At 32.2% G+C, this 14836-nt stretch overlaps 2 protein-coding genes and 1 long non-coding RNA gene across 22 annotated transcripts in view; 1 reads left to right on the top strand and 2 right to left on the bottom strand.

Annotated features, from left to right (window-relative positions):
• Positions 1-9: 9 nt before the first annotated feature.
• LOC100178598 (sulfhydryl oxidase 1-like) lies at positions 10-12149 on the bottom strand. Of its 2 annotated transcripts, XM_018814594.2 has the most exons (14): positions 11068-12149; positions 10365-10459; positions 9705-9805; positions 8456-8504; positions 8057-8168; positions 7599-7689; positions 6864-7024; positions 6544-6681; positions 6066-6195; positions 5300-5422; positions 4658-4796; positions 3921-4092; positions 3241-3448; positions 10-971 (listed from the first exon to the last, which is right to left on the bottom strand). In XM_018814594.2, the coding sequence occupies exons 1-14, from the start codon at positions 11202-11204 to the stop codon at positions 672-674; spliced, it is 1956 nt and encodes a 651-aa protein (XP_018670139.1). In that variant the 5' UTR covers positions 11205-12149; the 3' UTR covers positions 10-671. The 2 variants fall into 2 exon arrangements, with proteins under 2 accessions (XP_018670139.1, XP_026693166.1); XM_026837365.1 differs by lacking the exon at positions 11068-12149 and having other exon boundaries at positions 9705-9822.
• The window catches only part of LOC113474826, an 8414-nt gene continuing 1898 nt past the window's right edge, over positions 8321-14836 (top strand). Inside the window, exon 1 of the long non-coding RNA XR_003396522.1 lies at positions 8321-8373. This is a non-coding gene — a long non-coding RNA (uncharacterized LOC113474826). The remainder of the gene's footprint in view (positions 8374-14836) is intronic.
• The window catches only part of LOC100184166 (dynamin-1), a 21784-nt gene continuing 19870 nt past the window's right edge, over positions 12923-14836 (bottom strand). For 12 of the 19 annotated variants that reach the window (XM_026837352.1, XM_026837353.1, XM_026837359.1 and 9 more), the window contains 2 exons: positions 13901-14077; positions 13509-13797 (listed from right to left, as the gene is read on the bottom strand). In XM_026837352.1, the coding sequence (XP_026693153.1) occupies positions 13749-13797; positions 13901-14077 (226 nt within the window). In that variant the 3' untranslated portion in view covers positions 13509-13748. Of the gene's footprint in view, positions 13798-13900; positions 14078-14836 lie in introns of all 19 variants that reach the window. The other 7 variants (XM_026837362.1, XM_026837363.1, XM_026837364.1 and 4 more) reach the window with 4 other exon arrangements.

The following is a 14836-nucleotide window of genomic DNA, read 5'->3' as shown; positions in this document are numbered from 1 at the left end:
AATAAAAAATACAGAATGTTTTAAAAATGAAAAGACTAATATACTCTTACAGACTATTACACCACAAAAAAAGCATTTTTACAATTTTACAAAAAAAAAACTCATTTTGGTCCATATTATTTGGAATTAAAGATTAGGTCTTTTAATTGATCTTTTTAAATGCTGTTGTGTATATAAGAGCTAAAAACATTATTAAAATACCACGTACCTAATTATGTTACAACTTAGGCGCCAAACCTGGGGTGGCAGGGTGGGCAGGCCAACTCTGGAATATTTTACCCTGCATTAATCAGTAAACATTACAACCATTTTTTTATAAAAATGTGTTTAACTATCCCTGCCTCCCCTGTGTTTTATAAAGTTTGGTGCCTATGATTATTAAAAAAAATGGCTGTTAAAATACAGTGCGGCAAATAGGCTACCAGATGGAATTTCGGCTTCAAAAATAGATATGCTTTCGCAGGGGTTTGAACCCAACACCATTAGGTCAAATTTGATGCTTCATTTCAAAAATTTTGGCACTTTAGGAATATAAAGCTAAATTTTTAGTTACTATTTTTGCAAAAAAAAAAAAATTTTTATTAAATAAAAAAATTGTTTTTAGGTAAAACGTATTAAAATGCTTCACAAAAATTTTAAATCCATTTTTAAGAAATATTTTAGTCATCTAGTCATAAGATGTGCTTTGACAGTTTTCTACGTAAATGAGCTCTTCTTAGTTTTAAGCCTAAACATAAAAATGCAGCTCCTATGGTAGAAAGTACCCATACAATTAAACAAAGGCTAAAATCCATAGTGGTAAAACCTAGCTCTACTCTTAGACCCCCTTGAAAAAAACCTTGTCTGCCTTGGGCGAGATTTGAACCCAGAGCCCTTGGATGGAAACGAACGAGTTCTTTTTCGCTCCAGTCTGCGTCAAAATCGTTGTACGTAGGCCCATTGTTGTCTTGTGGTTCAGAAATATCGCCATTCTAAAATAAGAAACTGCATGTAAAATTGTAGAGTCATATATTATTTCTATCATATACAAAAAAAACAGGAAAAATAAAAAAAATTGTCATATAGTAGGGTGGGGGAAGATGGGAAACCTTTTAGCTCTATTTTCTCGTACAATTTAGTAGTAAATAAAGTTCAAAGTTATAAAACTACATCAAAGAAAAAGAATTATAAAACTACATCTTCACGACTCCAATAGACCGTTGTTAATTGTTTAAAACTTGATTATTAGAATATTATGTGCTAAGTGTGTCCCGTCTTTCCCCACCCTACTATATACCACATAAAACAATATTCCAATTTCCGACAAAATTTTCAAATTTTGCCATGCAATATTTTTGCCAAAAATCAATTGTTTTTTCGCAAAAATGTTGTACAAAAAGTAATTAATAATATAAAAAAACTACATTAATTACTACATACTACAAATAGGCCTATATTTACAGCTGTTTTATAGACTAGAAAACCTATATTTACAGTTATTTTTAGGTTGGAAAAGTAGTAACTGCTAAAACTACCTGTAAAAACCTAGCTAACACACATTATTATTATTTTTAATTCCGCAACTGTTATATATATATATATATTATAAGTTTTCTAATAACTTTAGAAAACTAAACTAATAAACACTAATTTTCTAACAACTTTTAATAAACTATTCTCTGAACAAAAGCTACCATTCTATTACTAATTAAATATATAGTCGGGTGGGGGAAGATGAGACAGTTTTTATTCTATTTTCTTATCTTAATTGGTAGTGAACAAAAAAACGATCAAAGAATTATAAAACCGTATCCTCACAACTCCTATAGACCGTTGTTAATTGTTTAAAACACGATCAGGATATTTGGATATTATGTGCTAAAGTTGTCCCATCTTCCTCCACAGTACTATATAAGTTTTCTAATACCTTTAGAAAACTTTACTAATAAATACATACAAATTTTCTAATAACTTTTACTATAACTATTCTCTGGCTAAAAGCTACCTTTTTTACCTTAACAGCAATTGGTAAAATCACAGCATCTAATAAAACGTCTTCAACAGTTTTAGTAAATTTTCCTTTATTTATCTCATCAAGTAATTCTTGCTTCACTTTATCTGCATCTCTTGTTTTAGAAGCCTGCCAATTATTTCGCAATTCTTTTTCAAAATTTGACAATTTTTCTTCAGCATTTGATAATTTTTCTTTAGAATTTGGCATATTTTCAAAATTTTCCTCTTTTTCAAACTGACTGACAAATTCAAAATCGTTGGCATTTTCAGATTGTTTGTCATTTTCTAAATATGTTTCCTTTTTCGTTTCCAAAAATTCTGAATTTCCAGCATTTTCCGGCAAGTTTTCGCCCAAATTTTCTCCTTCTTTGAATTGCCTAATTTCAAAATCATTGCCATTTTCATAATATTTTTCATTTTTCACTTCCAAAAATTCAGAATTTTCAACATTTTCAAGCAAGTTTGATTCTGGTTTCGGGATCTGAGCAAAAACTTCTTCATTTTTTGGAGATTCCGACAAATTCAACGACGTTGTTATAACAGGCATGCTTTCAGAAATCGAATCCATTAAAAATTCCTCTTTTTGCTGTATTTCTTGCACTTTTTCTACAGTTTCTATTTCTAAACCTTCATTTCCATACAATACATCAGAAAAGTTTTGTGTTTTCAATTTTTTCGACATAAAATCTTGTGTTTGTAAAATTTCCGTTTCATTACTAAAATCTGTGACAACTAATTCTTGTCTCAAATTCTTTACAACTTCAGACACATTCTATGAAATAATACAGTAGAATAAAATTATCGCAAAAACTGTATAATTTTTCTATTTTATATGGTTGAGGTCATGCACCGAAACATGCCATGGGACCTGAGATTTAGTTCAGAGTTGGTCCATTACTTCAAGCTAACAGAATGTCGTTAGGAAAATATAACAATACCACAGGACATAAATATTATAAAAAGGAATCCATAAAAAATAGGCAATAATTTATAGCTGTAGATGCTATTTGTATACTAAAACCTGTTTTGAATTGAATGTAACTAATTTATCCTGGCGTGTTGGGGCAAAGAGAGTTATTATAACATGGGTGTTCTGGTTACACTTGTGCTTACTTAAGAATGAATGTAATTAAACAGTTACATGGTAAGTCATAAACGTTCACAAGGTGTATGAAACAGAACACCTGTGTTATAACGACTGTCATTGGCCTACAATTCAATCACCCAGTATAACCACAAAAAACTTACATTTTTAGCATCTAGTTGCATTCCTCCACCCTGTGTGTCCAAATAATTCATTGCCATATTTCCTTTCGAGTATCTGTGTACCAGATATTTTGCTACGTTCTTTTCATTCCACTCGTTTGATATAGTATAGCAATCTATGCATTGTTTCATTGATGGAAATTGAATCTTTGGAAACAGTGGATCTTCTGTGCTGGAATTCTTATGCAATCTAAGATATAATGGGTCATATTATATAGTTGAATTTGAATAAACCTCATGCTCACTGTTGAGTTATAACATGTGTATCTTTTTATACACCTGACACACATGGTGTATTTATACACCTCATGCTCACATACTAATACCTGCACATATTATAACAGTAACACTACAGCTATATAAGTATATAGTACTGTTGGGTAAGATGAATAACCTATATAAGTGTTAGCACCTGAATCCCATATTTCCTAATCTTGTTTTAAACAATTAACAAAGCTATTTTAGAGTCGTAAGGATACGGTTACATAATTCTATAAATATTTTTGTTTACTGGCAAATAGAACGATAAAAGAGAACAAAAACATGTACCATTTTACCCCACCCTAATATATAAAAAATCCATATAAAACTGAAAACATATTATACCATTACACACACATATATATATATATATATATATATAACATATAAAACCTATATACCTTTCATTGACACAGTTATGTAATTTCCACAGCCATAAAACAGCATCATATTTATGACCAGCATTGTTAAACGGAAACTTTGCAATTTCTTTCTTAAAATTTAACCTGCATTCTTGACAACTAAAGAAATTTGTAATGTATTGGTACATGGTGTCTGGGACTAATGACTGATCTGTAAATGAATAAATGAATGAATGAAACTTATTTATCGCTCCAGCCCAGTGGTCACTAATGGCTTGTCCAAGTTATCAGCCACACATAACAAAAAAATTAAAAAAAAATCTTCAAAAAATAATCACCCACAAAGTAACATACATGGTAACTCATAAGCAGGCTCGAGGTGCATGAATAAAACACGCGATTGTCGATTTTTTTGCTACGCGAGGATAAAGTAAATTACATTCAATTACGGACACATACACATACAAAAATGTTGTTTACAAATACGCCAACGAAAATTTACCCCTTAAAAAAACTATAAATCCACTTTAAAAACAGTGTTATAGTACTGTGGGGGAAGACGGGACACCTTTAGCACATAATATCCAAACATCCTGATCGTGTTTAAACAATTAACAACGGTTTATGGTAGTAGCAAGGATATGGTTTTATAACTCTTTGAATGTTTTTTGTTTTCTACCAAATGGGACAAAAAATTGAATAAAAAGGTGTCCCATATTTCCCCACCCCGAGATGTCCCATCTTCCCCACCCTACTATATATACAGCATATCCTACCTTGTAAATTTGCATTGTATCCAGCTACAGTTAGCGTATGGAATAAAGTCCATAATGAACAGGGGTAGCCACGTAAACTAGGTTTGCTTGATTGACAGCCAACCCATAACTTAGAAGTAGTTGGTAAATAACTGGTGTTCTGTAGAAAATATGTGTTTTAAAGTATGGCTGACAATTTAGATTTTAGACAACCTATAAGTGACCACTGGGTTGGAGCAATATATAAGTTTCATTCATTCACAAAGTTACATATGTGGTAACTTGTGAGCAGGCACGAGGTGTATGAAACAAAACACCTGTGTTACACCCCCTATCATTTTTTAGCCATGCGAGGATAAAGTAAGTAATTTTGTGAATGGATACAGACAATTTAGACAACTCATTAGTGACCACTGGGTTGCAGCAATTGCCGTTAAGTGTCGTGCCCAAGGATATGTACACCACATTGGTAGCAGCAAAATATTGTTTGTACAAATGTATATAAATGAATAAGTGAAAAAAAACACAGATTTTCTGATCAAATTTAATACAAAACATTTTCTCAAATGCTAAAAATGTCAAAATTTACTTAAAAAAGTGTAAAACTACATATACATATATATTATGCGTATATATCAAGAAATACATAACACTTTTACTTACAGTTTTCAAACTGACTCTTTCCCCCCATTCTTGGTATGTGACTTTAGATTTCGATTGTATCCATGTATTTAACTCAGTAAGAAAATTGATAGTGGTTTGTCTACCAGGTAAATATGACCCAATCTGTAATTAATACTGTTATTAATGTTATTTATTTAAATGGATAAATGTAACTTGTTTATTCTTGACTGGTAGGGTAATGGCAGTCGTTATAACACGGGTGTTCTGTTTCATACACCTTGTGCCTACTTACAAGTTACCCGTATGTAACTTGGTGGGTGTTTTTTATACATGTTATAATTTAGACAACCCATTAGTGACCACTGGGTTGAAGCAATTGCCGTTAAGTGTCTTGCCCAAGAACACATACGCCCACAATGGTAGCAGCGTCAAGCCTTGTACCAGTAACCTTTGTCAGGCATGCTTTTTCTTTTTGGCACCAGACATTTTTTTACAGATTTTTTTTTCTGTGTATAAAAATGACAACTTTTTTTTATAAAGAATTCTATTTGAATAAAAGACTGACGATGCCATTTAGGCGAAAAATCTTTTATTAGACAATTAGTTGGACTAGATTTTTGTCTGTTACATTTTGTAGCACCAGATCCTTACTGTATTTCTTTACAAGAATCGTTCAATTCTATGAGCACCAGATTGGGGACATTCTATGTAATGCTATATCCAAGACCCTATGTTATGGGTTTCATTCTATGCTATAGGGTATTCTATGTTATAATGTTATACCAGATCCTATGTATTGATTTACCTTATTAAACATATTTAGAAACTTTTTCAGTGCATCGAGTTTCCGATTTGATATTTCTTTAACGCTGGCTACCTCCATTGTGAGTGAATATCTCAATGCAGATTCTATGTCAGCTAAATATACTTTTTCTCTGTGTGAAAATATGGGATATTAGGGTAATATAGTAGGTTGGGGTAAAATGGGACATTCTATTTTATTTCTATTTTATCGTCCCATTTGGTAGTGAACTGTATTTTTAGAATTATATAACTGTATTCTCACGACTTTAAAAGAGTGTTGTTAATTGTTTAAAAACAGGATTAGGAAATATGGGATATTATGTGCTAACGGTATCCATCAACAAATTAGGTCAACTGTTAACTAAATTGTTACACACACACAAACTGGTAAAAAAACAAAATCAACAAAAAACAACAACAATAAAATAACAACAAAAAACAACAAAAACAAGCACAAAAAATAACAACAAAATTCTTACCTGTCAACTAAAGTAATATCCACAATAGTGTTTCTATGTTCAACCTGCGTTCCCACAGACACAGTACTAATAACAGGTTCCCCGACCCCATAAAGGTGTGTGAGCTGATACGTGTAAAAAGAACGAGTCTTCATTTTGCTGGAAAAATAAAAAAATATAGAAAAAAATAAAAATCGAAAAATAGGCAAAAAAATATTTGAATTTTATTTTAAATTTTGTATTTTTTAAATCTGAGTGCAAAGTTTTTCTTTAAAAATCCTAAGATTTAATTAAAAATCTAAATAACACCCATATGCTTTATAAAACCACATTATACTTACACGTTAATTGGAAAATTCGTTCCATTATTTGACTTGACGACTAGAAAAGGTAAATCTTGCGGATTTAGTTGTAATTGTTCCATAATTTTAACCCCATCTTCGGTATTTGCTACCACTCTTCTAACTTGTAAGTTAGTGCATGATGACACGTCCAGTGTTATCTAGCAGGGAATTTGTGAATTAGGAGGTTTTAAATGAATGTAACTTGTTTATCTTCGCGCTGTGGGGCAAGGACAGTAGTTATAATACAGGTTTTTTGTTTCATACACCTCGTGTCTGCTTACGAGTTACCACCTATGTTACTTTGTGAACAAATGAATGTAACTTATTTATCCTTGCATGGTAGGAAAAACAACAGTCGTTATAACACAAGTGTCCTGTTTCATACACCTCGTGCCCGCTTATGAGTTGCCATGTATGTAACTGTTATTGAATGAATATAACTTGTTTATCTTTGCGTGGGCGGGTAACGACAGTCGTTAAAATTATAACACGGGTGTTCCGTTTCATACAGCTCATGGGGGCTGGGGACCCCCCCCGAATTTCCCCCCCCCCCCCCCCCCCCCCAAAAGGAAAAACAACCCCCCCCCCAAATTAGTGACTTTTTTGGGTAATGGGCCAAATCTTCTTGGCCAATTACCCAAAATTCCTAGGTCCCATGAAATTTTCCTAGGTCCCATGACATGCCACACTGTAGGACCTCACCCATATAAAATACAAGCATATGTAACTTACAGATTTTCCCATATAAGACTCTGCATCTTCTATTACATATGCTGTATACATAACATCAGTATTTGAAGAAATGCTCATAACTTCTTTAAAACTGTAAAACAAGATGATAATGTTAATATATATCAGCACGCTACACTATACCTAAAGCAGTTTTAAAGCAATAATAAAAATTACAATATAGCGACTTAAAAACTATTTCAGTATTCATAGATGCTTGATTCATATATAGTAGGGTGGGGGGAATGGGACACCTTTAGCACATAATATCTAAATATCCTGATTGTGTTTTAAACAGTTAACAACGGTCTATTTAAGTTGTGAGCATATGGTTTAATAATTCTTTGAATTTTCTTTGTTTACTACCAAATGGGACAAGAAAATAGAATGAAAACATGTCCCATCTTCCCCCACCCTACTATATGTTGTGTCTATATATATTAAACAATAGATAAACTTACGTAGCAGGTTCAAACACAGGTTTGGGATTATCATATAACCATTCTATGCTTTCAATGTTCTCCATTATGTAATCGATCAGGAAATTTCTGATGTCTTTTATATTTTGTTTTCCTGAAAAAAATAATTTTTAAATAAAAAAATACTACTTTATTTTACAGAGAAATAGAAAACGACAGTTTTCATAAAAGTTTAAAACTGTTACTAATTTTTTTAACTTGCAAACATTATTACAATTTTTAGTTTGTTTTAAGCAAAATACCATTAAAAATAATCACCCACAAAGTTACATACATGGCACCTCGCAAGCGGGCACGACGTGTATAAAACAGAACACCCATGTTATAACAACTGCCAAAACCCCACCATGCAAGGATAAAAAGTTACAAGAATATAGATACCTTTATAATGTAGTCCAGGGTATGTCTTGTTAGCCCTTGCTGGATACACCTGTAAAACAACTCAAGTCAAATTTCACCATAATAAAAAAATAACAGCAATTTTATAACCACAATATAAATATATTTCTTTTTTTAATTAAGTTTGAAAAAAAGTTAAACTGTTTGTAAGTAATACTACTGAATGCAGCACCAAACCTGGGGTGGCAGGGTGGGCAGGCCAACCCCGGAAATTTCACACTGCATTAATCAGTAAACATTACAACCAATAAGTTAAATTTGTTTCACAGAAATGTGTGTCTAACTAACCCTGCCTCCCCTGTGTTTTAAAAAGTTTGGTGCCTATGCTACTGCAGTACGAGTGTTCTCTAATAAAAAATACAGTAATATTACCAAATTAACATTAATTCTCTACTATGAAAATTGTTACCAAATAATCAAAAATAATATAAGCCTGTGAATAAGTTGTTAGTATAAGCTAACTATGCTACCTCCTACTACATAAACACCAAGACTTTAAAAACTAATCAAATTAAACAATTAAATAAAACCTCTTAAATGTTACTTATTTATTCTTGTGTGGTGAGGTAATGACAGTCGTTATAACTCGGGTGTTCTGTTTCATATACCGATATATATTTTTTTATATATTTTTAAAATTACTTTTATTTACCAAAACTTTAGTATTTTTGACAGCTAGTTTTACACACTTATGCATTATAGTTCATAATACATTTTACTACATATGTATCTATCCCTTAACCCATAAAACACCGCTATAGTTTTACCCGGAACTCTGGGTAGTCATCGACCCAATAAGGGTCGCTATGACACGCTAAAAAGTTTTCCTCGCCACTAGGGGCAGCAGCGCCACAATCAATCGAGGCGATTTTAATCAGAAAACTCCAACCTGATTGTGACGTATAATTATCGAAAAATTAGGAACAAAATATATATAATTATATATTTATATGACATATTATAATTAACAAAATTAAAACATACATACATATATATAAATATATGGATAAAATTATAGAAAATGATCAAGCTTATCAAACATATACACAAAAATTTAATTTTAAAACACATGCAGATTCAAAAATATGAAAAAAGTTAATTTTGTGAAGGTTAAAAGCGTTAACTCAAAACACTCATAACAAAAACTTAAAAAACACTTATAAAGTTATAGGGTAAATTGAAAAGCAAAAAACAGTCCAAAGCATGCCATGCAAATCACATGCATGTTTACCCGCATATCAGGTACACTCTCTATGCTCATTTGCCTGCATATTTCTTGGTTGGAACGATCAGCACAGTTTAAAACTGCAACTTTCATCAGCCTATGCCATTCTATAGGCATGGGAATACTAATTAACAGGGCAGAGTATGGTAAACAGAAAATTTAAGTGGTATAGTAGGGTGGGGGAGATGGTACACCTTTAGCACATAATAGGTGGGGGAAGATGATACACCTTTAGTACATAATATCCAAATGTCTTGAACGTGTTTTAAACAATTAACAACGGTCTATGGAAGTCGTGAGGATACGGTTTTATAATTCTTTGAATGTTCTTTTACTACCAAATTGGACTAGAAAATAGGACGAAAAGGTGTCCCATCTTCCCCCACCCTACTATATATACAGTGGTTAGAAAAAAATAAAAGAGGGAGGGGGGTTCAAGATAAATACTGTTAGCACATAGTGTCCAATATTTCATAATCGTGTATTTAACAATTAACAACGCTCTTTTAGAGTCGTAAGGATACAGTTAGATAACTCTGTGAATAATCTTTGTTTACTACCAAATGGAACGATAAAAAACAGACCATCTTACCCCACCCTACTATTTGTTAAAATTGTCACAGTATTTTATAATAATTGTCCTGGCTTATTCTACTGAACAAATACCTGCTATATCTTTTGCAAGAGCTTTAAAACTTGGTGCGAAGTCCTGGCAGTGACCGCACCATTCACTGTAGTATTCTACAAACCAGGGTGTCGTGCTGGAAAAAATGATTAAATACAAATTTAATAGCGCATATATATATTTTTATCTGGCCCAGAGGTTACAAGCTCAAGGCCTGTCGCTGCTACCGTTGTGAATGTCCTTGGGCAAAACACTTATTAGCGATTGATCCAACCCAGTGGTCACTAATGGGTTGTCTAAATTGTCAGTCATACAAAAAAAAACCATACACCCACAAAGTATAGCTGGCACAAGGTGTATGAAACAGATGTTATATCAACTACCATTGCTACGCGAGGATAAACAAGTTACATTCATTCATTACAAACAGAATAATATGACACATTTTCTTTATTTTTATACTAACAACGGCACAGTGGTTAGCTTACTGCCTCAAGCCCAGTGGTTATGGGTTCGAGGCTCGCTGCTGCTACCATTGTGGGGGTAGATTTTATGGGTTGACTAAGTTTTCAATCATAAAAAATATGAAACATTTAATTAGTTACACACAAAGTTACACATATAAAACACACAAAGTCACACATATAAAACACACAAAGTCACACATATAAATTTTAACTCAGTATGAGGTGTATGAAACAGCTAGTTTGCTACAAACATACCAATTAAACACAAAAAACTTACCTATTTGTAACAGTTTGCAGCAAATTATCGCCATTTAGAATAGTAACATGATCAGATGCATTATATAACCCAACGTCTCCTTGGCTATGCGTTATATATTGAAGTAATAAACATAATATAATAGATACCCTATCCATATTCTGGAGATAGGGGAAAATGTAAACACACTAAAATTTTTGTTAATAATTATGTGTTGTAGAATTTGTCGATCAAAAAAAGCCAAAAACGTCAACAAAATTACTGTAAATACATGAAAAACTATGTTATTTTATGTATGTTAACACAATTTTAACAAAACACTTTACAGTTTTACCTAATTATTGAATTTTTATAACAATCGCCTAAAATTAAAAAGCAAAAACAGTTTCAGTTGAAAAAATCACTAAGTTCCACAAATTTGCAACATTTTTACTTGAAAATGGGCTTAAATTTTTCATATTCTTAACCAAATCGACAAAAAATCACAACAAAAAAATATTTTAAAAAAATTTTGCCACAGTTTTTAAAGTTGTTGAATATGGGCTCTAACTTGTTGTATTTTTTAACAAGTTGACAAAAAAAAGCACAACAAAAAATCATGTTTTTAAGTTCTTGAAAATGGGCTCCGAAATTTCTCACTTTTCAGGGTACTGGTACATACTGACTTCGTCTTCCATTTCTTTAATAATATTGTCTTTGGACATCTGGTAAATGGTGTACGAATAAATCCCCGCAATTACGCCAAAAATTCCAGTGGCTAAGAGAGAAGTGCGCATTCGATTTGTCTTCCGAAAAGCGTCATACTGAACTCTGTTGTACTTAACAATCATTTTTCGCTGCTCCGCTGTCAAGTTGTCTCTCGTCAAATCGATTCTCCGCATTCTAGGGTGTTTTTCATCAAGACTAGGGGTTTGTGGGGCAGACATTTTAACCTAAAAAGTCTGCTAGTATTTTAAAAATGTTGCCTTTATACTTTTTACAAAAATTTTGTTTACATAAGTGTTAAAAAACAGCAATTTTTACAATATTTTTTTACATTAGTGTAAAAAACGCTAATTTAGACCATATAGAAGCTATTTGCAGTCCATATCGCAGTGTAAAAGAACATTAATACAACTATTGGTGAAATTACTTGAACGCAAAAACAGAAAAAAGTTGTTCACGTTTTCGGAACTGTCTGTTTAGTGATCTGTAAAAAACAACAACAAATCTAAATTTTTGTCAGTTCAGATCCGAAACCGTTCAAAACAAGGTTATTCGTGGTATTTTCTTACAAATTAGTCACACGCAAATTCATACCGCAAGTTTAACTGATGATGTTACACTGACGAAACTCACGTTCGCAAAATCAATACAATTTCATAAAACCCCCTAAAACTTATACACGTCTGTTTCGGAACGTCTTTTCTATCATTTGGGGAGAACTTTTTGTATTATCGTTTATTTTTAAACAATTTGTGTAAAAATAATCATATTTTGTGAAGATAAATACTTTTCATGTATTTTATTAATAATGTTAAGACTTTTGGATATATTACTTTTAGGCCTAAGTACCTATTTTTTCTCTATTTTTTTAAAGGAATTGGGCTGGCAATTTAGACAACCCATAAGTGACTACTGTGTTAGAAACAATTATATTAATTTACTTGCTCTAACTGACACTTTACACCCACAATGGTAGCAGCATCGAACCTTGAACCTAAAACTCTGGGCTATAGGCGGGCATCTTCACCAAAATTACCTTTGATCCTTATCCATACTTAGTAAAAATATATAGTAAAAAAAAATCATATACCAATCCCTTACCAGTATACCCACTTTATAACGTATTATGAAATCTTATTACTTCTGTTTTCCTCAAATCTAAGAAAACCAATATATTTCCCACTCTTTATTTCATTTTTGCTGATAATTGCAACTTATAGCCAGCTTTTTGTATGGATTATAAATCATACGCTTTCAATCATGCTTTTATAAAGAGTTTATGCCACCACAGTTAACTATAAGCTGTAGAATGGCTAAAAATGACATTAAATTGGCTGAAAATGCAGAATAACAACACATTATAAATTACATGACAAAAACTATAGGCATTTTACAATTTACTTTTGCCTGTCCCAACCTAATATATAATCAAACATATATATAACTAAAATGGTATTTATAGCAAAACAGAGGGACAAGCTAGAGATTTTATAACAGCTTTTGAGATAACACAAAATATCTAGGGTATTCTATGTACAAGAACATTTTCACGTAAATTTTGATAAAACTATTTAAGTGTTGTTAACATCTAAGTGCGACAAAACTACGATCAAAATCAAGAATCCTGTGTCTTTATGCACGCTGTCGAACTACTTAATTACGAATATTTTAACGGCAGTCAAAAATGTATGCTACAAAGTTAACTACTAATTTTTTTGGTTAATCGAAAAAATAACTATTAATTCACCATTTTACACTTTTACATTACATATATGCGTACGTATAATTGTATGATTTTAAAACGAGTGAATTTCAACATAGTAACAGTAACAAATTTTTGGATGATTTCGCGAAAAAAAATTGAAACTTTTTTTATTTCGATTGAAAATTGTATATATGAATCCTTATAGGCCGGGAGTAATAATGAATGTATTTCGAATCTACAGGAATACTGTCGCAGTACTATGTGAATTGATACAGTAGTTTTAGAAGAGTGTCTACGTTGGTCTTTGGGGGATCAGCGGTTTTTGACTTGGGGCAGGTCGTCTGGAATTGAGAATATGATAATTAATAACACATACATGGTGACTCGTAAGCTGACACAAGGTGTTTGTACACCCGTGTTACATATTCTACAATACGATTCTACCTTGGTATAGAAGGAGGGGCTCTTCCGGGCATTGGGCGGTTCGGAATCGGGGGTGCAGCGTTTGATGGCATTATTGGAGGGGGTAAAGAGGGGGCTTGAGTGGGTGGGGGTCCGGGGGCCATTCTACCCATCTGTGGCCTTGATGGTGGCCGTCGAGCTGGACTACTGCTGCGAACACTGCGGATTAAAACGGAGCTCAGCGGATTTAGTAAAGCGCATGCGATTAGTGGGTGATGGGTTAAAACCAAGCGATGTTTTAAACCAAGCGATGATATCATAAAGTGTTTTTCATATAGTACTGTAGGGGAATATGAAAAAATTTTGCACATAATATTCAATATCCTGATCGTGTTTGAAACAATTAACAACAATCTTTTAGAGTCGTGAGGATACGGTTTTATAAGACACTAAATGTTCTTGGTTTACTACAAAATTAGACTCGAAAATAAAATTAAAAAGTTGTCCCATCGTACCCTACCCTACTTTAGTAAAGTAAATTTAGTATATTTTTGAAGGACTGGAACAAAAGCAATACCTGAAACTGTTTAAAAAGTAAATGTATATTTCATAAAGGAATGAATATACAATAAAAACTCAAAACGTGAAACATTTTAGACAAAAGAAAAGAAATTTAGCCCCCAAAAAAACGGAATATATCTGTATTTGTTTTCTGGAATTAATAACAACAGAAAAAAAAAACAAAAAAAAAGAACTGCTGTTTTGAGAAGAGAACTGTAGAAAAAGGCAAGAACCAGATATAAAAGGATATAAATAACCAAAAAACTTGTAGACCTGCAGAAAATACTTTGAAAGATAAAAGTAACTTAAATTTTAACTTAACTAAAAGTTAAAGATATTAAGGTGCCTAGTTTTACAATAAAATGAATATTTAAATATTTTTTTTAATCCTACGGTATGTTTTAGGCGTACAGTCAC

This window comes from Ciona intestinalis, chromosome 13 (assembly GCF_000224145.3).
Source record: "Ciona intestinalis chromosome 13, KH, whole genome shotgun sequence".
In the NCBI taxonomy this organism is placed as follows: domain Eukaryota; kingdom Metazoa; phylum Chordata; class Ascidiacea; order Phlebobranchia; family Cionidae; genus Ciona; species Ciona intestinalis.
This window is presented reverse-complemented; position numbering and strand designations above follow the sequence as displayed.

What these genes read in the sequence shown, in the direction of transcription:
- LOC100178598 (XM_018814594.2), bottom strand. Translation starts at nt 11,204, where the DNA reads ATGGATAGGGTATCTATTATATTATGTTTATTACTTCAATATATAACG. An exon ending in GATATTACTTTAGTTGACAG is followed by an intron (nt 6,196 to 6,543) that starts GTAAGAATTTTG and finishes ATTTTCACACAG; the next exon opens with AGAAAAAGTATATTTAGCTG. An exon ending in TGCAACTAGATGCTAAAAAT is followed by an intron (nt 972 to 3,240) that starts GTAAGTTTTTTG and finishes TTCTTATTTTAG; the next exon opens with AATGGCGATATTTCTGAACC.